General features: G+C 44.4%; 1 protein-coding gene across 1 annotated transcript in view; it reads left to right on the plus strand.

Moving 5' to 3' along the window:
- LOC308286157 (3',5'-cyclic-AMP phosphodiesterase 4B-like) overlaps positions 1-24,756 on the plus strand; it is a gene marked incomplete at its 5' end in the record, with an annotated part of 132,469 nt that overhangs the window by 102,842 nt on the left and 4,871 nt on the right. The window contains 8 exons of the mRNA XM_080727113.1: positions 10,901-10,994; positions 16,697-16,899; positions 17,905-18,003; positions 18,558-18,722; positions 19,467-19,566; positions 22,993-23,147; positions 23,365-23,487; positions 23,918-24,100. Of these exons, the coding sequence (XP_080583239.1) occupies positions 10,901-10,994; positions 16,697-16,899; positions 17,905-18,003; positions 18,558-18,722; positions 19,467-19,566; positions 22,993-23,147; positions 23,365-23,487; positions 23,918-24,100 (1,122 nt within the window). The remainder of the gene's footprint in view (positions 1-10,900; positions 10,995-16,696; positions 16,900-17,904; positions 18,004-18,557; positions 18,723-19,466; positions 19,567-22,992; positions 23,148-23,364; positions 23,488-23,917; positions 24,101-24,756) is intronic.

The raw sequence follows: 24,756 nt of genomic DNA on the forward strand, positions 1-24,756 counted from the left end.
TTAACCCTATGGGCTCTTTGAAAAGTAAGCCATTTACAATGAGAGGGAGTGGGTTGTTGGCTGATTTACCACTGTTTCAGGGTTGTGGCACGAGGTGAAGCCGAGTCCAAAACAACCCTGAAACAGTGGCCAACTCAAGGTTGTTGGCTGTTTTACCACTGTTTTAAGCCAATCAGAATCCAGTATCTGAACATGTGACCACAAAAAGTGGTAGAATAGCCAATCTACAAGCTCACCACGAGCGTGTTATTCTCAAAAAATATTGTTTTAATATACTTAAAAACTTTTTATCACAAATGTTATAGGGGGTCCCTGGCACAACATAGTTTCTGGTGGTGGGAGTCTGTGGCCATAAACATATTATTTTGGGGGTCCGTGAACAGAAAAGGTTTGAGAACCTCAGCTGAACCCCTGTCTATGAAACCTGTGTTTGTGGTGTGTGAGAACTCAGGGGCGTCAATTGGGTATGGCAGGGGTATGCAGCTGCCATACCCTGGGTCCAGGGGGGGAAATAAAAGTTACTTTTAAATATAAATCCATGAATGTCTCGTTGTCTATCTGCACTGGTTATTATGTTGTTGAATTACAGTAAAATAACTACAAATGCAAAATTTAACAAAATGGTCACTTTAACAAGGTATTATAATTATATTCTCCACACTTGTATTCGCCCCATCTTGACAGAATGGTATATTCCCAGGTTCCGCAGGTCAGCTGCACAGGTGCAACTAACATGCTAAGTTTAGCTGCACTTGAAAAACCATTCCAGGCTACCATATCCAGCCCCAAGAAACCGTAGAAACCTGTGTAAAAAACTGACAAAAGTCGTCTTTTTTTCATTTTTTTTTTCAGACATTGTGAAAATAGCCGATCTATATGCTCACAACGGTGAGCATGTAGATCTGCTATTTTCACAATAGAACCGTGTTATCCAAAATGTAATGCCTATTTTCCATGAGGACTCCCATCTTTGCCATACCCTAGCTTTTGCTGAACTGACGCCACTGTGAGAACTAATGGTAGTAAGGCTCTTCTTCTCTGGTGCATGACTTCCAGAACATGTTGACAGTGTAAACAGTCAGGATCTGGCTCTCTGCTGGGCTCTGTCAACTTAAACAATTTAAAACTTTCGAATGCACCGACTGAACTCTGCTGCCGTGTCGATCTCCCCCTGGCTCGGGATGGGACGATAAGCGATATTATCGTTTATCGTGATAAAAAAAAACACTCGCGATAATCGTATCGTGGAGATTTAATTTATCGTGATATCGTCCTCCGTCATGCACTGGGATCAATTCACCCTTTTATTTTCCGAGCTTCATATCTGGTACCACTTAAACCCTCTATAATTGGTAATTGGTACTTATAATATACGTACTTGATGGGCCTTTTTTTACTCTCTATCAAATGTCTTTGCCAAAAAGTAGCCGATCTACAAGCTCGCAACGCGTCGCATTGCGACACGCTGTGAGCTTGTAGATCTGCTATCTTTTGGCAAATGTAACGCCCCAGGATAATAATAATAATAATAGATTATCGCGATAATATCGTAAATCGCGATTTCTTTTGTCACAATAATCGTGATATGACATTTTTATATCGTCCCATCCCTACCCCTGTGTCTCTCTCTCTCTCTCTCTCTCTCTCTCTCTCTCTCTCTCTCTCTCTCTCTCTCTCTCTCGCCCCGGGTCGGGATGACTGCATGGGGCAGCCCCCAACAAAAAAAGATTAGTTGGTTATGAAACACCTTCCCGTCATCTTCAACTTTTCACCTTCTAGATCTGTGCTCTGCCGCAACGTTGGGGCTTTACCAATTGGCACACTCTCAGGTAGGGCGGGGCGACGATGACTAACCTTTGTCTCGAACTTTTTTTTCGACGTGAAAATAGAAGATGTACAAGCATACAGCGCCTCCGAAAATCGGCTTCTCGATTGATTCTCAATTAACCTACAGTAGGTGGGCAAGGTTAAGTTGTTTGTCGGCTCTAAATATCACTTTCAGTTATATATTTTCTGGTAACCACCCCAGCATTCTATTCTGTGGTGGAACACTCGTTGTGGCCTTGTAGATCGTCTATTTTTGGAGAAGAGATTTGGTACTGTATAGACCGGAGGGGGAAAAAAACGGTCAAAGTACATTTACTTCACAACTTGTAACTCAAGTGCGGTTCACTACTACAACTAGAGGGTTTGAGTGGTTTTTACTGTAATTGCCCAGCCCTAATTATGAAATGATTTGAAATGCCTCCCCAGCTCAGATCCTCTGCTCTGCCGTAATGTGGGCAGAGGTGCAAAGATTTGCACACATTTTCACGACTTTTGCAAAAATGGCAGATCTACAAGCTCGCAGCGCGGCACTCGGTGCCGCGCTGTGAGCTTGTAGATCTGCTATTTTTCAATAGCTAAAGTATAAAATAATTAAGGCCCCTCCACCTTGGGGCCCTAGTAACTCATTCCCACTCCCCCCCCCCCCCCCCCCACCCCCTGTGACGCCCCTGAATGTGGGGCTTTTACCAATTGCCGCTATACTCAGGTGTGTTTATGATTTTGGAGCCGGAGGCAGTGGGCCGGATGGCTGCCAGTAGAATGACCTCAGTGATCTGTCAGCAGAGAAGTAGATGTTAGGCAGGAGGAGGAGGAGGAGGGAGGAGGGGACACGTGCCGGGGCCTGTAATGAGAGGAGGAGCCATGGCTGGCTCTCCAGTCAGTCAAGCTTTATCGCTGTGTGCTTCCTGAGTGGCGCCCCAGCAGAGCCAGACTTGTATACACAGAGGAAGAGAGAACTTGAAGCATAGAGTCACACAATAAGGCACACACACACACACACACACACACAGTCTGTAGGCTCTCACTCCTCTGTGCACTGAACGGGACCTCGGTTGGAACTTTAACACGACTTCTTGTGCATAGCATGCAAGAGGTATTACTGTGCGGCGTGGCTTCTGTTGTTACAATGGGACTATGCTGCTCTGAAAAGAACAAGAAAGAGTTTGGGTTGCTCACTAGTTGGACACAGGTGAGTTGCTCATTTTTGTGTGTGTTTTAAAAAAAAGGAATAACATACAAGGGCTGACAACATTGTTTCTTTATGAATAGTTTTTGTTTTATTTTAGATTTTTCTTTTTTGTGTGTGTTTTGTGCATTTGTTGTCTGGCATAAGTAACTGATAGATCAGTAAGAACACGCTTTATTATGAAGTTGTTTCAAGAAATGTACTTTTGTTTGCGTCTGAAAGACTGGTTTCAAAACCTTGCTTGCTCTTAAACTTTGGAATGTTTGTGCATTTCCAGTTTAGGATAATGATTTACAAGCAGTGCAGCAGTTACACACAGTATATGTGCAAATATTATACCATACTACAGTGGTTTTCAAAGTGGGGTCCGGGGACCCCTGGGGTTTCCAAATAATGAACCCTAACCGGTCTACAACTCTGCAGAATGTACGAATAGAACGGATGGTTCCATTCGTGGGGCTCCTTGAAATTAAAACAGTTTTGAGAAACGTCGTAGCACTACACGATCTTAACGTCACTGTCGGGCAGAAACCTCGTATCTCCAAGTTTAAAATGTGTATGTTTTTTTGTGTGAAGTAAAGCCCTTCGCGCAGAACTAGTGAAAATAGCAGATATTTAAGGCATTGTGTGCTTGTAGATCGGCTGTTTTCACTAGTTTAAATCGTTTTTTTAAAATGATAAATGCAAAACTAACGGTTTTGGACATACACAAGGGTTTCCACCCGACAAGGACAATAAGCAAACTCCAGTGTTTGAGTTTCCTCTGAGGCCTTTTGACTGTAGTGAAGAAAAAAAAAACATGTCCTCCTCCTCTCCCTGCTCTTGCGATGCGGGCCCTCTGTGCTGTGGATGAGCTCAGAGAGGTCCTGTCAGGCTGACACACTCCAATGCGTGTCAGGCTGACATAACAGGATGCGTGCGTTGGGTAATCTGCGCCGCCGCTCCTCCGCACACTCATGGCCCTGTCATCATAGTCTCGACGTAATCCAACGCACATTGTGCGTCCAAGCTGAACTATGACTGATTTAGTTTTCCTATAGAGCACTGCAAAGTGGGGTCCGGCGACCCCCAGGGGTCCTAAATGAGTTACTATAAGCGATTTTCATTTTCTATTTTCAAAAGTTTCAAGTTTTGAATGTTTTTTGAAGCATTTTAACAACACATCTTGTTATGGGTATGGTGGCACGCAATATTTTATGATGAGTGTCTGCGGCCAAAATGCATAATGAATTTGACTTGACGTGAAAAAGTTTGAGAACAGCTGGAACAAAGCCACTTGATTCTGGGCTTTCTTTCTTTCTTTCTCTTTCTTTTCTTTCTTTTTTCTCTTTTTATGAGCTTTCTTTGAGTTCTTTTTTCCCCCTTTCTTTCTTTCTTTTTTATGGACTGTCTCTGGCAGCAGGGTTTGTGGGGGCTTTGGAGGTTCAGGCCAACGCTTTGAGAGTGCCGTTCAAGTTTCACAGTTGAGTGGAAGTTGGCTGTCTAGTTGACAGCTATTAGACAGCTGTTGAGGCCTGAGCCCGAGCCAGCGCTGGCACGGCCAGAAAAAGACCCCTTTGTGAGGGAGTGAAATGGATCAAAGATGTCACAATCACGGCTGAATTTATTATTATTATTTCTTTTTCATTTTTTCTTTGCATACCATATTTTTTGTGATGGTGGATGTTTGGGAAGTTGAAAAGAGTTTTATTTTTTTAAAGGATTGTGAAATGTCCAAACCATTCTACAACTGTTGGATGGTTTATAAAGAGGATCGTCAGGGCAAGAGATGGTTTAGGTGTGTAACACGTAAATTAACTAATCGACAAGCTCCCTGCACAATGCCAAGCGAAGCTTGTACACATGGATCTGCTATTTTCGATTAATTTCAAGTATTTAACGGAATAATCGCAACAAAAAAATCCATAGTTATGCTTTGTGTGTCACACCAGCGTCACAAGCAAAAACGGGAAAAAAACTAAACATCATGAAGGTTCCTTATCTGTGTTCTTAAGTGTGGCTTAGAATGTCTGTGAAATACTGTGGACTGGAGGCTGCCTCTCTCTCTTCTCTCTCCCTCTCTGTCATTGTGTCTGCCCCTCTCTCTCTCTCTCTCTCTCTCTCTCTCTCTGTCTCTCTCTCTCTCATTGTGTCTGTGTGCATGCGGTGTCGTCGCTGTCAGGCAGAAACCTCCTATCTCCATTTTAGTCAGGAACACTCACGTCTAGTAGATTTAACTCTTATACTGCTTTGGACGTTCCTGTTCGCCCCAATTCTCAAGAGACCTCCGCGCCAATACGGCGCTCGTTCGCGTTCGTTCGTTCGTTCGTTCGTTTACCTTGTTGAAGCTGATGAGGGGTCGCGCCGCCGTGTACTGTAAACACATTTCCCGCGGTGATGGTGTAAAAAATCCATTATGCGTTAACATCAACGGAGACCAATTCACTTCCTTGTTGATTTCTCTGGCTGTGAGGCTCTGTGGCCAGTGACTGGTCTGAATGCACGTAACAGGCAAATCACATTCATTCTCAGCATGACGCCGCCCTCTGCTGCCTGGCAGACCAAAGTGCACTATTGCACAATCAAAAAAAAAAAAAAAAAAAAATGTCTATCTATCTACTATAACGTCGCAAAGGTAAGCCGCTTTTTGATGGCACCAGACCCAATAAATAAATAAATAATCTGGCAGTAGGAGAGTTAATCATTTATTGCATAAATGGAATACAGTTAATCTAGGCCTTAAAGGGCTCCGCATTCGGAGATGTTCCCTGAATTTTGTGCATGCTTTCTGAGCATGCTAAGCAAAATCAGCGAACGCTAAGCAATACCCCCCATAGGGATACAATACCCCCCATAGGGATACAATACCCCCCATAGGGATACAATAGCAGAACAATAGCAATACATTGACATGAATCTTAATCAAAATCACAGTATTTGAGCTTAATGACATAGACATGTAACTTCAGACAATCATAAGTATTTGAGCTTGGCCAGACTGATCGTGAAAGGTGGAGGCTGGGGTGGAGGAGGCAGGCAGCTACTGTAGCAGCGAATGATTCCGAAGCTTTGGAAACAAAGCATATAGGTAGAGAAAGCTAGAGCCGCATTTAAAGGAGCCTTCCCTACTGATTGAGAGCTTTGATTGGAGTATGGCAGTCATGTGACAGCAGATATGAGAATGAGGAATGAAAACAGAGCTGACTGACAGCTGACTACAGCTGGGCGGGACGACTCCCGTGACTCCTGCATAAACTAACGCGGACGCTTCATTCTAACGTTTTGGGATTTTTCATAAATGAATGCCTCGTAATACGGCGTCGCACAAAAGCATCAAGCAGATCGTAGCAGATTCACGCGACAATTTCATATCACAATTATTGTGACCAAAGAAATCGCGATTTACGATATTATCGCGATAATCAAAATATCCATTATCCTGGGACGTAACATTTGCCGCGGCGCGACGCGTTGTGAGCTAAGACATTTGATAGAGTGAAGAAGAAGACTGTATCAATTACGTACATGTATATTATAAGTACCTTTACCAATTATGCAGCTCAGCAAATAAAAGGTGAATTGATCCCATATAAATTAAATCTCCACGATGCGATTATCGTGAGTGTTTTTTTTATCAGGATAAACGATAATATCGCTTATCGTCCCATCCCTAGTCTGGGCTTGTGGATCTGCTACTTTTGGATGCTTTTTGAATTTGAATCGAGAAAACAGTTTTGGACATATAAGGAGGTTTCCAGGGCCAGAGACGATATGCGTGTGTCTTTGTGTGTGTGTGCGTCAGTGTGTGAGCACGCTGTATGGGACTGTGGGCTGGTATGATGCGTTTGCAGATGGGTGGGTGGGCGGGTGGGTAGGGGGGCTTTGAGGGGGAGGGGGGGGGCGCCACATGAGTGAGAGTGGAGCATGTGACTCTGTTGCCATGGCTTTTAGGTTGCCGTGCAATTGGAGGTCCGCTGGTGGTACACTGCAGTCTACCTACAACTCATCTCTCTATCTCTCTCTCTCTCTCTCTCTCTGCCTTCCCTCTCTCTCTTCCCCTCCTTTTCTCGTTCTCTCTTCCTCTATATCAGGGGTCTTCAACGTTTTCAGGCCAAGGACCCCTTTGTTGAGAGAGAGAGATGAAGCAGGGACCCCCACAACCTTATCATAGATTCCATATAGTTTCATTGTTTGACAGCACACAACGTGTATTTTGGATTCATGTCAATTTGTATTTTTCAGATATTTAACCACTTGAACCGTCAATGCTTAATAAACCGAAAATAGACGATCTACAAGCTCACAATGCCGCAGCGCGAGGTGTTGTGAGCTTGTAGATCTGCTATTTTTGGTTAAAGTTCTATAGAATATGGACAAAATTTAGGGTTCAAAAAATGGTTAATATAAAAAAGGGGAAAAAAAACTTTCTATCACTCAAAGATTTGGAGGACCCCCTGTAGTAACTTTGAGGACCCCCTTGGGGTCCCAGACCCCCTGTTGAAGACCCATGCTCTATATCTTCTCTTTCTTTTCTCATCCTCTCTCTCTCTCTCTCTCTCTCTCTCTCTCTCTCTCTCTCTCCATTGTGTAATATCTCATCAGTTTCATCTTGGCTCAGTGAACTTCCTGCATGCTGCAGACTAATGCAGAGCTGCATGCAAATATCCTGAAAACAGTCCCGTTCTGCCACGAAGCGGACGTTGAAGCGCGTCGTCGCACACGACCACAGTGCTTCTCCACCCCTTTAATTTCAGGGACCCCCCAGTTTGCCACATGTCTTTTAATCTCTGGGTGGGATGGGACCCCTCCAATCTAGACTGTAACTCAGAGAGCGTACAATTGGAACCAAATGAACCTGTGACACTGACACCCGACGTTGAGAAACGGTGGTTATAGGTCGGACATGGGGGGCCTAACTGTATTAGCAACTGCCTTTTAGCTGTCCTTAGGGCTGTCACGATATGACATTTTACATGACCGATTAATTGTCACTCAAATAATTGCGATTAACGATTTAATTGTGTTTTTTGTCGTTGACAATTACGTTTCTGTTTGGCTTTTAGGCTTTGAAGTTGCACATGGCAGATATGACACACAACCTAAATATATAAAAGAAATTACTGACATATTTGACAACTTTATACTTTTAAAAAGAACATTGATAGTGGAAATAGCCGATCTACAAGCTCACAACGTTGAGAGCTTGTAGATCTGCTATTTCCACAATTTTTTACTTTAAAAAAAATATATGAAAATGTTTCAACATGGGAAACGATTATGACGATTATGAAAAATAATCGCGATTATGTCAAATAATTGCGATTAGACGATTACGTAATAATCGTGACAGCCCTACTCCTCTCTGAGCCTGCACTTTATGAAGCCCGAGCACCGCCTGCCTAACCAAACCAAACTACCCCATAGCATCGTCATGGCTGTGATGAACAGTCCTGGTGCCTGGATGCTGCTGCTGCAGCAGAGCAGCGTGCAGCGCTATGCGCCATGCGGTGGGATCTGTTCTGCATTACTGAACAGGCTGCAGGGGGGGGGGGGAGAGAGAGAGGAGATGGGATTCTCCAGGCTCCTCTGCAGTGGTGACTGTTGACGAGGGCTTCGCAGGGCTGAGAGAGAGAGAGAGAGAGGCAGCCTCCATCCGCCTGTCTGTCACAAGGGACACCCCACCCCCACGCACGCACATACACACACACACATTACAGTACTATCTCTGTTCCTCCCACTTGTAGAGCCTAGAGTCTTTCATCGCCGCATCGCGGGCGGACTGAGCTTGGTGGCTGTCTTTTGATCAGCAGCAGAAGGACTGGGCTGGCTGGTATTTTCGCCTCGATCGGAGGGGTCTGGGAATAAGGAGCAGAGGAGGGCAGATTTTGGCGTGGGAGCACAAGGCGAGAGGAAGGAGACCAGACGGAAAAATACTGACCAGTCCTGATCTGTGGCCACCGCTGGGTTGGGGGAGACACGACACCACCGAGCCCTTGCTGTGCCTCTTTGCGATTTACCTCCCGGCAGCAGCGGCGGCGGTGGCCATGAGGAGTTGGCGCACATCACGGTCGCGGCTAGGGGTCTCTGTGGCAGCAGCAGCAGCAGCAGCGGTGGTGGCGTCTCCTCTGGGCAGAGATCTGCTGTGAGGCGGAGGGTGCGGAGGAGGAACGGGGGGGTCAGCCTTGGGGGTCCACTCAGAGAGGAGCACCGCACAGGGCTTCTGCTGCAGGGGAACGCCAGGGGCGTAGATAACAGCACAGCACCATGCCGGAGGCCAACTACCTGCTCTCTGTCTCCTGGGGATACATCAAGGTGTGTCCCGCACCGCACCGGTGGCTGGCTCAGGACTGTGTGTGCGTGCGTATGTGTGCGTGTGTGCGTGCGTGCGTGCGTGCGTGAGAATGTTAGAGAGGCATTTCTAAAAGGGCTGACATTTCTAAAATAACGAAAATAGCCGACCTCCAAGCTCACAACGCGTCGCAGCGCAACACGTTGTGAGCTTGGATGTCTGCTATTTTCACTGCTTGATACCACACTGAACTAAGCATAATCATGTGAATTCTGGAGATGTGACGTAACGGCATGGATTTCCACACAGAGAGGGCAACATAAGCTGCTGTATTCAAGTTTAGGAGAGTTTGGACAAGGCAATTCTCTTGAATGCTGCCTTCATGTATGGCATGGAAAGAGGGGCATTTCTTTCACCGTAGTAAAAACTGCATTCATGATCTGGAGAGGGCACTTTTTATAGATGGATTAAAGGGCAGGGGCTCAAGCCCCCTTTGATGTGTGTGTTTTTGCAAATTGCACCGAGACACGATGTTGCACCTCGTTTTGTTTATGCTGAGGTGTTAAATGGTCAGGCTCGACCGCTGACTGAAACTAGGACCTGATTCTGAAGCCAGACCTCATGTGTTTGATATTTAATGAGCTAGTGGTTCTCATACCTTTTCATGTCAAGAAGGAACCCCTAAATTGATGTATTCAGCCGTTGTAATCAGTGTGGTTTTTCATTTTTCAAAATGTTTCAAGAGTTTCGAAAATAGCCGAAGTATCAAATAAGCTTAAAGTGTTGAAACTGTATCTCGTTTTGCTGGGGACCCCCTGGAACCCCCTCAAGGACCCCTAGAGGTCCCCGGACGCCACTTTGAGAACCACTGATCTAACAAACAATGGCGCTCACTCCCAAGGGACATCTTCCAATGGAAAAACAACAGGAAACTCTATGCCTCCACTCCGAATGGCGCTGTTACAGTGCCAGGTTGTTTTAATTGTTGTTCTTCATCATTTTCTTTCGATATTTTGGGGTCTTTAGGAAAACGGGGAAAGAGACAGGGATTGACACGCAGCAAAGATGGTCGGGCTCGGGAATCGAACCTCGCAGAGCCTATATGTGCTCTGTGCCTTAACCCAGTGGTTCTCAACCTTTTCAGCCTGTGACCCCAAAAATAATCATATTTGAACTGGGGACCCCCACCCTGATGAGCACTAAGAGTTGATGCATTACATTTTGTATAACAGGTTTCTATTGTGAAAATAGCAGATCTACATGTGCTCACAACGCCTCGCAAGGCGTTCTGCCTCTAATATTTGACAATTTGGCCGATGTTTAATTAATTTTTTTAGACGTATTAAAAGGTCCTTAAATTGTCACTTTAGAAATGTGCAGATACCCTCTATACACTTAAACGTTATGTTGGTTTGTTTACAGTTGAGAGAGAAAACAATGTTGCACATTAAGTTAATCATCTGGGGACCCCCCCAAAATAATTTGGGGACCCCCACAGGTTGAGAACCACTGCCTTAACCACTAGGCCATGGGCGCCCCTCTCCTTGTGTTTACTGCATGTGGCCTTTGGTCCAGTGTTGAGCTGATCTAACTGTGATTTCATCTGCTTGTTTTTCCAGTTCAAGAGGATGCTGAACAGGGAGCTCAGCCACCTGTCAGAGAAGAGTCGCGCTGGAAACCAGGTGTCTGAGTACATCTCCAATACCTTCCTAGGTGAGCACACACACACACACACACACACACACACACACACACACACACACACACACACACACACACACACACACAGCCACACACACACACACACACACACACACACACACACACACACACACACACACACACACACACACGTTGTGCATGGACGTACTGTAGGGGTGAAACAGCTAATCAATTGATTATAAAATAAAAATGATAGCTGGTCTGCAAGATCTGCTATTTGCAATATCCTTGAATAACGAACTAAGACTCCCTAGTCGGGAGATAAGCGACCGCCAGGTCACATGTAAAATTCGGCCTGATGATGGCGCTAAATGGGACAGATCCATGGTGATGACGTGACTCTAGACATACTGTGTGCCGCTTTGCGTGATTTTAGGGCAAAATCTGTAGGAGCAGTGTCCAAAAATGTGTTTGAAAAATCGGCCTGATGGTGACGCTAAATGGGACAGATCCATGTTGATGACAGGAGTCTAGACATACTGTGTACCGAATTGCGTGATTTTAGGGCAAAATTTGTAGGAGCAGTGTCCAAGAAATGTGTTTTGCAAGAATCAGCCTCATGGTGGCACTAGATGAGGGCCATGTGAGAAATGAGGGGTTTGGCATGGATAGGGGCAACAGTGACAAAGATATGAGAAGGGGAAAAGTGTGACATGGCGTGACGTGACAGACTGACAGACTGAATTACTGACTGTCAGCCGGTGGAGGTTTTGATAGCCTTATCTATTTAGTCAATGATAAAAATACTATATTATAAATAGAATAGGCCTATATGTCGATTTGTTAAAATAAAAAAAATTAAAATGTTCTCGAATATAGCATATATATCATGTCCAAAACGGCTACTTTTCAAGATTAAAAAAAAAAACAATAGCTGCGTTTTAATGAATTTTTGTAGCGATGAAGTAAGGAATTAATTCATGAAAAAACACAGAAAGTTAGAATATATGGAGACGGAAGGCTTTTGCCTGACAACAGCGACATACTGTATATGCATTGTATATGCTTCTGGATTATTCCCTTAATGTAAAAAAGCAATGGATAGAAAAGGCACTAAGAAGAGAGTTGATAGTCACAGCCTTACATGGAAGTGCCCAAAGCCGCTCTCATCCTTTGGGGGATGATGTAGTCTGTTCGCTCAAGGTCATCAGGTCACTGCAAACATGTGCTGAGTCTTGGCAAGCCTCCTAGTTGGTGTGCTGTGCACCGCTGTGTGTGTGTGAACCGGTCTGATCTGGTCTGATTCACGCGCGCGCACACACACACACACACACACACACACACACACACACACACACACACACACACACACACACACACACACACACACACACACACACACACACACACACACACACACACACACACACACACACACACACACACATTCTGCTGCTCACTGCAGAGAGGAGTGGGAGGGATGCTGTTTTATCCAGACTTTACTTTAAAAAAAAGGGAGAGAAAGGCGTGCGTGCATGCGCGTGTTTGTGCGACTGTGCGTTCGTGGTACTCACCAGAGAATTGGTGGTTTTGTGCGTTCGTGGTACTCACCAGAGAATTGGTGGTTTTGTGCGTTCGTGGTACTCACCAGAGAATTGGTGGTTTTGTGGTTGTGTGTGTGTGTGTTAGGGATGGGACAATATGAAAATGATTATTCACGATTATTGTGACAAAATAAATCACGATTTACGATATTATTAGCTGACGCGTTGTGAGCTTGTAGATCGGCTATTTTTTGGGGAAAAGACTGATAGAGAGTGGAAAAAAAGACTGTATCAAGTACGTATTTTATAAGTACCATTTTCCAATTATAGAGGGTTTAAGTGGTACCGGATATGCTGCTCGGCAAATAAAAGGGTGAATTGATCCCAGTGCATGACGGAGAACGATTTCACGATACATTAAATGTCCACGATACGATTATCGTGAGTGTTTTTTTATCACGATAAACGATAATATCGCGTATCGTCCCATCCCTAGTGTGTGTGTGTGTGTGTGTGTTATAACGTGCGTACAGACGGAGGCGTGAGGGCGGGTGTATTATTCATGGAGGGGGACGGCAGTGTTTCCCTGTCTTTTAAAAGCCTGCTGGCATTCAGTGAGTCACCGCCAGCCAGCCAGCCAGCCAGTCACCTTCCATCAGTCAACCTGACAGCTAGCAGGCCTCACTCAGACCCGTGGGCTCGGCAGATACATCATGTTTAGAGATGGTGGTCGGCGGCCAAATACATCATTATGATTCTACAGGTTCTTGACGTGAAAAAGTTCGAGAACCACTGACGTGACGTTTGTAGAATCGTGTCAAAAATATGTAAAGACTTGCACAAATACCAGATCTACAAGCTCAGTGTGAGCTTGTATATCTGCTATTCTTCAATAGCTGAAGCATAGAATAATGGTTAAAGTGGTTAAAATCGCAGTATGCTAAAAAGGCCTTGCTCAGCCCCGTGCATGGGCTCAGCAGCCAGACAGTCAGTCAGACAGGCTAATGAGACACATCAACTATAGCCAGCCACTCTCAAGTCTGCACAGGTCATTAAAACAGGCTTATTGTAAAGGGCAAGGCAATATGTTGAGTTCCCTGAAATATAATCAGTGATTTAAAAGTGGAGAAGAATTCAATATCGAGTTATCGATCGATACTTATTTACTCTTTCAGCAGAGGAAAAATGGCTCACAGAAAACCTCTCTATCCCTCTACTTTTTAATTAACAGAGTAGCTAAATGGAATGGAATTAGTACCAAAAAAAGTAATTAGACCCCTCTTTTTTATTTTGCTAAATACAAGGAAAAAATACTGAGTTTCCATACAATCGATTATTTGCATTGCAAAACAATTCTATACCGATTATCTGCATTGTGAAACAATAGGATACAAAGTGGAACGATATTTTGCTTTTGCATATCGATATAGTAGATCATTGCAAATTAAAATCGTTACTATATCGTTACAGCCCTAGTAAAAATGCCTTCATCTTCTCCCCAAAGAGACGGGGAAAAACAACGAAAAAGAAAACGAAACAAAACAGGGGAGAACAAAGAAATGAGGAAGGATAGACGAACAAGGAGATAGAGAGAGATCGCTGTGTGTGCTTGCACGAGAGACATTTTAGTTTTGGAACGGAGGAGGGGTTTTTCATGCAGAAGGCCGTCAGATCAGATGACGTCTGTCTGCACTGCAGCGTAGCGTCTGTCAGCCGTAGCGAGATCCTCTGTGCCTTCATCATCTTCCCAGCGGAGGCTTTCAGTTTCACCACGGTGGCGGCATAATGAATTGCTGCGTGTTACCCAGACACACACGCACACACACACGCACACACACACCGACACGCGCAGCCAGGGGCGTCACAAGGGGGTGGAAAGTGGCGACTGAGTTACTATAGGGCCCAAGGTGGAGGGGCCCTAGTAACTTTAGCTATTGAAAAATAGCAGATATACAAGCTCACAGCGCGAGCTTGTAGAGCTGCTATTTTTGAAAAGTCGTGAAAATGTGTGAAAATCTTTGAATATATGTATTTTTTTAAGCGAACATTTCTAACTAAAATTTTGCTTCTGGGTGGTCCCTGGATGTGTTTTGAGATGGGGGTCCGTGGCCAAATACATATCATTTTGGGGGTCCTTCACATGAAAAAGTTTGAGCACCACTGATATGGAAACATAGGTTTCTTGCACACATTTTCAAGATTTTTCAAAAAATAGCAGATCTACAAGCTCGCAGCGCGGCACTCGGTGCCGCGCTGTGAGCTTGTATATCTGCTATTTTTCAATAGTTAACATTCATGGGGGGCCCGCAGTGAATCCTTGTACCCAGGGCCCAGACTTTGGTGCGACGCCCATGCGCGCAGCTGCATGTGCAGGCAGGGGGAAATCTCACCCTGACGAGTGAGAAATCACATCAACCCACGCTCAAAGTCACCAGGCACACATACTGTAGGCGGCAGGGTCTGATGTGCCGCAAGCAAGCACATGCTGAAGAATTCACTCAATATAACAAATGGCAGTTTTAGGATCACAGCATACTTGATTTAACTAGAAAGAAACCTCAGGGCGACATGCGACCTCGCACTGGCCTGGTATATTGGACCAGTTATTAGACAAAATTGCGTGCACATCTCAAGCCTGTATTCAGGCCAGGTGCTGGACATCAAGGTATCAGATAATGGATGGAGAAGAACGCCCGCACACTGTTTATATGCGCCAAAAACTTACTTTTATTATAGGCAACTGCAACGTTTCGACTTTAGGTCTTCATCAGGCAAAAGTGACTATATGCCTCTTGGCCATATATGGATTCTGTTAGTGTGGTATGTGGCCGATGTGGCCTCCATATAGGGGAATTCCCATATGAAGTCCTGTTAGATATGGGCTTTATATTGATGACATCAGGGAACTCCATATATGGCCATAAAAGGGATTCTGTTAGTGTGAAATCACAGTGAAGCCAGAGCGTGATGTCAGATTATTTTGGGGGTCACGGCCACTGTTTCTAGCAGACGCTGTCACATTGTAGTGCACACTGTGCTGCAACCCATCCCTCCTCGGCATGCTGCTGTGTGAGTCAACGTCTCCACGGTTCCCATGGCTCCTCGCCGGTCCCTCTTGGTTCATCTCTGGCGTGCGTGTTCTCTGAATAGCTGAGCTGTCATCATTCTGGGTTTCTCAGAAACTCATTAGCGCTCAGCAACCTCTTGTATGAAAATGACAATTCTTGTCACAAAGATATTTGGGAGAAAGAGAGAAAATGCTGCTATAAAAATCTGATCCATGCTTCGTGGCAATGTGAACTGAGTGGTCAGCCTGCTGACTGGCGATAATCAGGGGATTTCATCAGAATAATGTCAAATCTGGGGATAAATTCCTTAAATGTCTTTACCATTGTGTTTTTAAAGGTTCACTAACATATCTCACAATGATTGAAATTCTATTTCAAACAGCCATAGACACTTTTCCAGGTCATCACAAACAATTGTTTTGGTGTTTAAGTCCAAAGGAGTGTTTTTCGTGCAAAAAAAGTTTCATAACCACTGTTCGGTAGGTTAACCCAGGGGTTTGCCGCGAGATAATTTGATAATATTTTAAATTTATTTGGACACTTGAAAAAATATTTAGTATCATTTAAAACTTGAAGTACAACATTTTCAGTCAGTTCTAACCAAATTGGCTATTATCTCTATGTTTTCCTCGCAACATAATCACTAAAATATCGTCACTGTTGGGCAGAAACCTCGTATCTCCAAGTTTCAAATGTGTATGTCTTTTGGTAAAGCAAAGCCCTGCTTCATCATACAAGACTGTTGCACAAAACTAGTGAAAACAGCCGATCTACAAGCACACAACGCCTCACGATGCGAGGCGTTGTGTGGCGTTGTGTGCTTGTAGATCTGCTGTTTTCACTAGTTTAGTACATTTTATAGATGATAAATACAAAACGAACGGTTTTGGACATACAAGGTTTCCATCCCACAACGACGATATGCTATAAATATAAGGAGCTGGGGGTGAAAATTATAACGTAGGGGTGCCTCGGATTAAAAAAAATATTCATGGGGTGCCCTGAGACAAAAAAGTTTGGGAATCCCTGCAGTAGGTTAACCACATCTCTCCATTGTCACCTCCCATCCCCCCACCTCCACCCTCTCTCTCTCCCTCATCCACCTTCCTCCTCTTCTTCTTCCACCACCACCACCGAGCAGACAAGCAGAATGAGCTGGAGCTGCCGTGCCCGGTGCCCAAGGCCAGCAGGGAGAGGAAGCGACGACAGGGCCATGGTGGCGTGCAGCAGCAGGACGGTCTGACCCTCAGCCAGATCAGCGGCGGCGTGAGGAAGCTCAGCCACGCGTCCGCCGGAGGTCACCGCTTCGGGGTCAAGACCGACCAGGAGGAGCTTCTGTCCAAGGTGCGTCGTGTGCAGGGGTGTCGCAACCAAATTCTGGGTACAAGGATTCACTGCGGGCCCCCCCATGAATGTTCTTCATAGGGGGGGGGGGGGGGGGGGGGTGGTTTAACCCATTTAGACTGGGAACGCGTTATTAGGCATTATTTTGTGCTTTAACTATTGAAAAATAGCAGATATACAAGCTCACAGCCGCGCTGTGAGCTTGGAGATCTGCTATTTTTGAAACATTTAGAAAATTTGTGCAAATCTCTGAATATTTCAAATCCTTCTAAGGTTTTTTGAAAAACCTATGTTTCTGTGTCAGTGGTGCTCAAACCTTTTCATGTGAAGGACCCCCAAAATGATATGTATTTGGCCATGGACCCCCCCCCCCCATCTAAAAATATTTAGTTCCAGGGACCCCCCAGAAGCAACATTTGAGTTACAGATGTTCGCTTTTAAAATACATATATTCAAAGGTTTGCACACATTTTCACGACTTTTAAAAAAATAGTTTCTGTGAAACAGTGGTATAGAGAGTATGGAGTATAGATAGAGGTCAGCATGAAGAACAGAGTGTACAGTAGATAGAGGATGTGTTGCTCATGAGGAACTTCTCTGTTCTCATCTTGGCATTGGCACATTTTGGCATTTAGCAACATGTAGCGTTTAGTAACATTCAGAATGTTGTCACACTCAGCGTTTGCCAACAGTTAACGCATGGCGGGGTTGGTATTCACTGTAGGAGAGGGGCTTAAAAGATGAACATTGTTGAGGTGGAATATCATATAATATGTGGATGATGTGGTGTCATAAAGTGGATTCTAGGGACTCTGTGGGTTCTTTTAGAGGGGTCTAAATAGACCCATACAAGTCTGTATAACTCTTAACAGTATACAAATGGAACCAAATGGACCCGTTAGGGCCCATTGGTTCCATTTGTATACTGTTAAGGGGAAACCTTGAAATGTAAAAGTTTGAGAAACACTTGTCATAATTAATACATGTTTCTTCCGCCACCTGTAGGACCTGGAGGACATCAACAAATGGGGTCTGAACATCTTCAGGGTGGCAGAGCACTCGCACAACCGACCGCTCACGTGCATCATGTACACCATCTTTCAGGTCAGTGCTCCATATCTGCACACGCACGCACGCACGCACGCACCGTGCACACACACCCATTAAGACTATATAGTCTTATAGTCTCGAGTGTCACTAGCACTAGCACCCAGCCTCACACCACACACTCATTCTTCTGTATCACTAGAGTGCTCAGGACATCTTCAGAATGGGAATGAGCAGACAGCCGAGTCACCCGCATAAAGCGCTGTAATTGTGTAATTAGCCCCCTTTCCACTACAGGGCCGAACTAGAACCAGAACTTTCCAGAACCAAGAACTGCTTACGTTCTGCTTACGTTTAGATCAGACCTAACCGGGAAGGTCCCAAAAAAAAGCAGCAGCGCTGCTGGCCCCGCCCATAGGTTCCCAGAACCTTGTCTGAAACCGGGCTGTGCGCTATGGAAACAAAACCAGAACAAAAATAGGTTCAGGTTTCGGAAAGTTCTGAGGTTCCACCTCATAGTGGAAAAGGGGCTATTGTTAGATACAGCTCACGATACTCGTCTCCGTTCATTAACGTCTTTTTGTCTCTGCGTCTCTCCTCCCGACCTGCAGGAGCGAGACCTGATGAGGACGTTCAAGATCCCGGCGGACGCCTTTGTGACCTTCATGCTGACGCTGGAGAACCACTACCACTCTGACGTGGCGTACCACAACAGCCTGCACGCCGCCGACGTGGCCCAGTCCACACACATCCTGCTGTCCACGCCCGCTCTGGACGTAGGTCTCTCTCTCTCTCTCTCTCTCTCTCTCTCTCTCTCTCTCTCTCTCTCTCTCTCTCTCTCTCTCTTCCTCTCCGTCGTCCCTCCCATGTGTTTGAAAATGTACTCGCAAGTAAAAACAGAAATACAACGTACAAGTAAAAGTCAGGATTTCAAAATGTACTTGAGTAAAAGTGCTGGCATCAAAATGTACTTAAATTACCAAAAGTAAAAGCACTCATTATGCAGAATGTCCCATTTCAAGTTTTCAAAGGTACAAACATCTTTTGGAAATAGTGACGCATTGTGAGCGTTTAGATTTTCAAATGGCCAAAATGTATATATGGCTGAAGTGGTTAATGTATGTTTTGCAATAAAATCTACAAAGTAACTAAAGTGTCAAAATAATTCTAGGGGAGTAAAAGTACAATAATTGAATCCGAGATGTACAGTAGTGGAGTAGAAGTAAAAGTATTGGAAATTGGAAATCGACTCAAGTAAAGAACAAATACCTCAAAATTGTACTTAAGTACTTGAGTATATGTGCTGAGTTACTTTGCGCCACTGCATTTTAAGGACTGTCATGGATATGATGCATAGCAGAGGATGACATAAGGGAAGTCCCGGGTTCATGCCATTGTCCAAAGCTGCAACTCGCCAAGCCAGTTCCCTTGACTCTGACGCACGTTCATTGTATTGTTTTATTATGCTCTCTCTTCCCCTTTGTCTCACCCTGCATTTCCTGGCATGTTCTCACACGCAGGCCGTCTTCACCGACCTGGAGATCTTGGCGGCCATCTTCGCCGCTGCCATCCATGACGTCGATCACCCGGGAGTCTCGAACCAGTTCCTCATCAACACCAGTAAGTCCACTTTGGCAGCTGTCTATGAAAATGCTAGCACAGTTAGTCACAGTGATGGTGAACTTTAAAAAATATATATTTATAAACAAAAACAAAAAAACACGCTTCTCAATTATTTGATTAATTGCAAAAGTAATCCATAAAATAATTAAAATTTGCAGCCATTAGACGAGTATTGTGTTCATTGTGACCAAAGGTCGCAGTTTAGTATGTGAAACGGCACATGCTGACTCTTTTTTTACGGTCTATGGGTTTGGCGCTTTGACATCATGCTCTGACGTCACTGTGATGTCAAGGGAACCACACTAACATAATCCCTTTTATGCCCATATATGGAGTTCCCTGATGTCATCAATATTAAGCCCATATCTAATAGGACTTCATATGGGAATGCCCATATATGGAGGCCTCATCGGCCACATACACACTAACAGAATCCATATATGGCCAAGACAGATTGCCAAGACAGCCCATATCTGTGTGGCTGGTTCGACAGACAGGGAACTCCATGTATGGGCATAACAGGGATTGTATGTATGATGTCAGATGTCATAGACGTCATAGGGCTTTCACATAACGAATAACTGAGTAAGCATGTTTGGGCTCTCACAGCATATCTCCATATACAGTACATGGGTCTCCATATATGGTTACCAGGGGTCTCCATATATGGGTAACTGGTCCGATATACATCACTGGCCAGATGGCCAAGACATGGCTGGACCTCGCCCTTTAGGTCGCGTGTCGCCCTGAGGCGTCTTACTAGTTGTTTAGGAAACTAGAGCTTGTGTGGAGAGTAGGGCGGGTCATACTTTTTTTATTTTGGAAATCCAAACGTGTTGGGGGTCCATTTTGTGTGTTTTTTGATGGAGAATTCAAATATGACATTATTTTTGTGATAGGACAACTCTAACCTACATCAATTTGCATTTTTAAATTGTTAATTGTACCCGTTCTATCTCATTTATAAGATAGAAAAATCCAAATGAAATATTAACATGTGGGGTGTCTAAATTATGTGTTTCTTTATGGGGAATTCAAATATGGAATTCTTTTTTGGATAGAATAACTCTAACCTACATCATTTTGCACTTTAAAAAGGGAGAAATGTGCGATTTTACCGCTTTTTAGGATATTATTATAAGACACAAGGGAAATGTTTTATAATGACAAAGCCAAATCAAATGTACATATTTATTAACCATTTAAGTGCATAACAGTGAATACACTTATGGATATCAAATATCACTTCCAGAATGTTGCTAAGTTGAACAAGTCCTGCTTTGACTCAGCCTTGGACATCAGCCTCCTGCTGGTCTCCTGATCCCTGATACCTCCATCCCTCTTTTCCTGGGAGAAGTAAAGTATTGGAGGAAGCTTCAGTCACCATTTTGACAACCCTCTCAATACTTTGGGTGTGGCATGTTGGCCAGTGAGGTACCTCCATGGGGGTGTTGATAACGTTATTCAACTCTGAGGTGTTTATTGTACAGGTGCGAGGTGGCTCTGCACATCTTCTGACTAGCTAATCATTTCAGCAATGCTGGAAGCATCATCATTGATCTCAGGTGTCTTTCTGCCTCTTACTGAGGCGTAGTTGCTGTTGCTAGGCTCACTGGCATCTCTACAGTATTGCCAGTGAGCTTGAAGGCAACTATCTGTTCCAATACCCCAGAAAAAGGGACTAAAGAGGATCAGCCACATGCAGAGCAAATTGCCAAGCTTTTTGCATGGCTGAGAGAGAGGGGTTTTGATTAGATCTTAAGGGCCATTGGAGGGGACTCAACAAATCTTAACACTGGTGTCAAAGCTGGAGTAATGCAGAAGCTGGAGCTGCACCTATAGGCAGAAAGCTGGTCTGGTTGGTGAGGAGCCTACACACTGGTGAACTTCCCCTCCGCCAGGTGGTCATTGTTGAACTCGATGGTCCTAATCTGTCAGACAACACATTGTCTGGACCAATAAGAAAGCGCCTTAATTCAGCTACAGAGCTGCCTGCCAAAGTCATTGAAGATCTCTCGACTGATCAACACTATGGCTATCATGATATTGTTTCTGCAGTCAGGGATGGAGTGGTTCCTGCAAGGCTGGCTCTGCTGGAGATTGGGCCAGCAAACCACAGCCGCTGGCTCACCACAGCAAACAGTCTTCTCAGGCTCTGGGTGTCAAAGCATGGATTGAGAGGATCAAATCAGAAAAAAAAATGCAATCTATTGTGGAATACATTGTCTGTGAACGGATAATACACTGACCAACCAGACCAGCTTTCTGCCTAAAGGTGCAGCTCCAGCTTCTGCATTACTCCAGCTTTGACACCAGTGTTAAGATTTGTTGAGTCCCCTCCAATGGCCTTTAAGGTCTAATCAAACCCCCCCTCTCTCAGCCATGCAAAAAGCTTGGCAATTTGCTCTGCATGTGGCTCCTCTTTAGTCCCTTTTTCTGGGGTATTGGAACAGATAGTTGCCTTCAAGCTCACTGGCAATACTGTAGAGATGCCAGTGAGCCTGGCAGCAACTACTCCTCAGTAAGAAGCAGAAAGACACCTGAGATCAATGATGATGCTTCCAGCATTGCTGAAATGATTAGCTAGTCAGAAGATGTGCAGAGCCACCTCGCACCTGTACAATAAACACCTCAGAGTTGAATAACGTTATCAACACCCCCATGGAGGTACCTCACTGGCCATGCCACACCCAAAGTATTGAGAGGGTTGTCAAAATGGTGACTGAAGCTTCCTCCAATACTTTACTTCTCCCAGGAAAAGAGGGATGGAGGTATCAGATATCAGGAGACCAGCAGGAGGCTGATGTCCAAGGCTGAGTCAAAGCAGGACTTGTTCAACTTAGCAACATTCTGGAAGTGATATTTGATATCCATAAGTGTATTCACTGTTATGCACTTAAATGGTTAATAAATATGTACATTTGATTTGGCTTTGTCATTATAAAACATTTCCCTTGTGTCTTATAATAATATCCTAAAAAGCGGTAAAATCGCACATTTCTCCCTTTTTAAAGTGCAAAATGATGTAGGTTAGAGTTATTCTATCCAAAAAAGAATTCCATATTTGAATTCCCCATAAAGAAACACATAATTTAGACACCCCACATGTTAATATTTCATTTGGATTTTTCTATCTTATAAATGAGATAGAACGGGTACAATTAACAATTTAAAAATGCAAATTGATGTAGGTTAGAGTTGTCCTATCACAAAAATAATGTCATATTTGAATTCTCCATCACACAAAATGGACACCCAACACGTTTGGATTTCCAAAATAAAAAAAGTATGACCCGCCCTAGTGGAGAGGCTCCTTTCACGCTGATTCACAAATCACACATTAGGACTTGGCCATACAAACATTTTCTGTGGAGAGATTCTATTTTTGCTTTAATCCATGCATTGCCTCTGTGTTCGGCGTAGACTCTGAGCTGGCGCTGATGTACAACGATGAGTCTGTGCTGGAGAACCACCACCTGGCCGTGGGCTTCAAGCTGCTGCAGGAGGACAACTGTGACATCTTCCAGAACCTCAGCAAGAAGCAGAGGCAGAGCCTCAGGAGGATGGTCATTGACATGGTGAGCAACCAAGTGTTACTTCTCCACTAGTCCCTCCCTAACATTTTAGTCAAATCTTTAGACTAGTTTGTTTTGAAATTAACACTGGTGAGGAAACAGCCTTCATCATGTCTTGAGTTCTAGATTTCCTTTGTTTCTTGTCTTATGATTTCCTCTTTACAGTATTTTGTTTTCTGTGTGTTGTGTGTTTGATAACCCTTTCCTGTCTGTTGTCCAGGTATTGGCCACAGACATGTCCAAACACATGAGCTTGCTGGCTGACTTGAAGACCATGGTGGAAACCAAGAGGGTCACCAGCTCTGGAGTGCTGCTGCTGGACAACTACACAGACAGAATGCAGGTATGGGCCTAGCACACACACCCACACACACACACACATGCAAGATCATAGATCTCACAATCTCATAATTTTTCATGTCAAGGACCCCCAAATTGACACTTATTAGCCCGTGGACCCCCATTTGAAAAGATATGCCATGGACCCGCATTAGAGAAGACTCTTACGGCTCTAGCAGTGATTCTCAACCATTTCAATTTCACGGACCCCCAGCTTGACATGCATTAGGCTACGGACATGGCATTTCTATCTCTGGGACCCCAATTTATATTGTAAAATCTATGTTAATTTTACTCAGAGTTACATACCCATGAGGGTTCCATTTGGTTCCTAACCATCATTTAACTCGGGACCCCCCTGGAACTCCCTCAAGGACCCCTGGGGGGGTCCCCGCATCCCACTTAGAGACTTAAAGGGCCACTGTCCCCCACAGGTCCTGCGGAACATGGTTCACTGCGCCGACCTCAGCAACCCCACCAAGTCCCTGGAGCTGTACCGCCAGTGGACGGACAGGATCATGGACGAGTTCTTCCACCAGGGAGACAGAGAGAGGGAGCGGGGCATGGAGATCAGCCCCATGTGTGACAAACACACCGCCTCCGTGGAGAGGACACAGGTCAGCACGCTGCTACAATCCCTTAAAAGATGATCTGGTTTTCGATATGTTTTTGTTTAACCCATTTTGAACAGGTACACATTATTGTGTATCATTATTTTACGCTTTAACTATTGAAAAATAGCAGATATACAAGCTCACAGCACGGCACCGAGTGCCGCGAGCTTGTAGAGCTGCTATTTTTGAAAAATCGTGAAAATTATAATTTTGACCCGATTCTATAAGTGTCTTTTGAAAATGACTTCTTTTGAAAGATTTTTTGAAAAACCTATGAGTATCTAGTTCATGGGACCACCCGGAAGCAAAATTTGAGTTACAAACATTCACTTTGAAAATACATATATTCAAAGATTTGCACACATTTTCACAACTTTTTCAAAAATAGCAGATCTACAAGCTCGCAGCGCGGCACTCGGTGCCGCGCTGTGAGCTTGTATATCTGCTATTTTTCACTGGTTAAAGCATTCAATAATTCTAGGCCTAAATGGGTTTTTGCCCAGCCCTATAACCATGAGCGTTGTGTGCTTGTACATCTGCTATTTTAATTAGCTTTGCGCGACAGTCTTGTGTGACGAAGCAGGGCTTTACTTTGCAAAAAAACACCTACACATTTGAAACTCAGAGATACAAGGTTTCTGCCCGACGGTGACTAAAGG

Source organism: Nannobrachium achirus, assembly GCF_963921795.1.
Source record: "Nannobrachium achirus genome assembly, chromosome: 5".
Lineage (NCBI taxonomy): Eukaryota > Metazoa > Chordata > Actinopteri > Myctophiformes > Myctophidae > Nannobrachium > Nannobrachium achirus.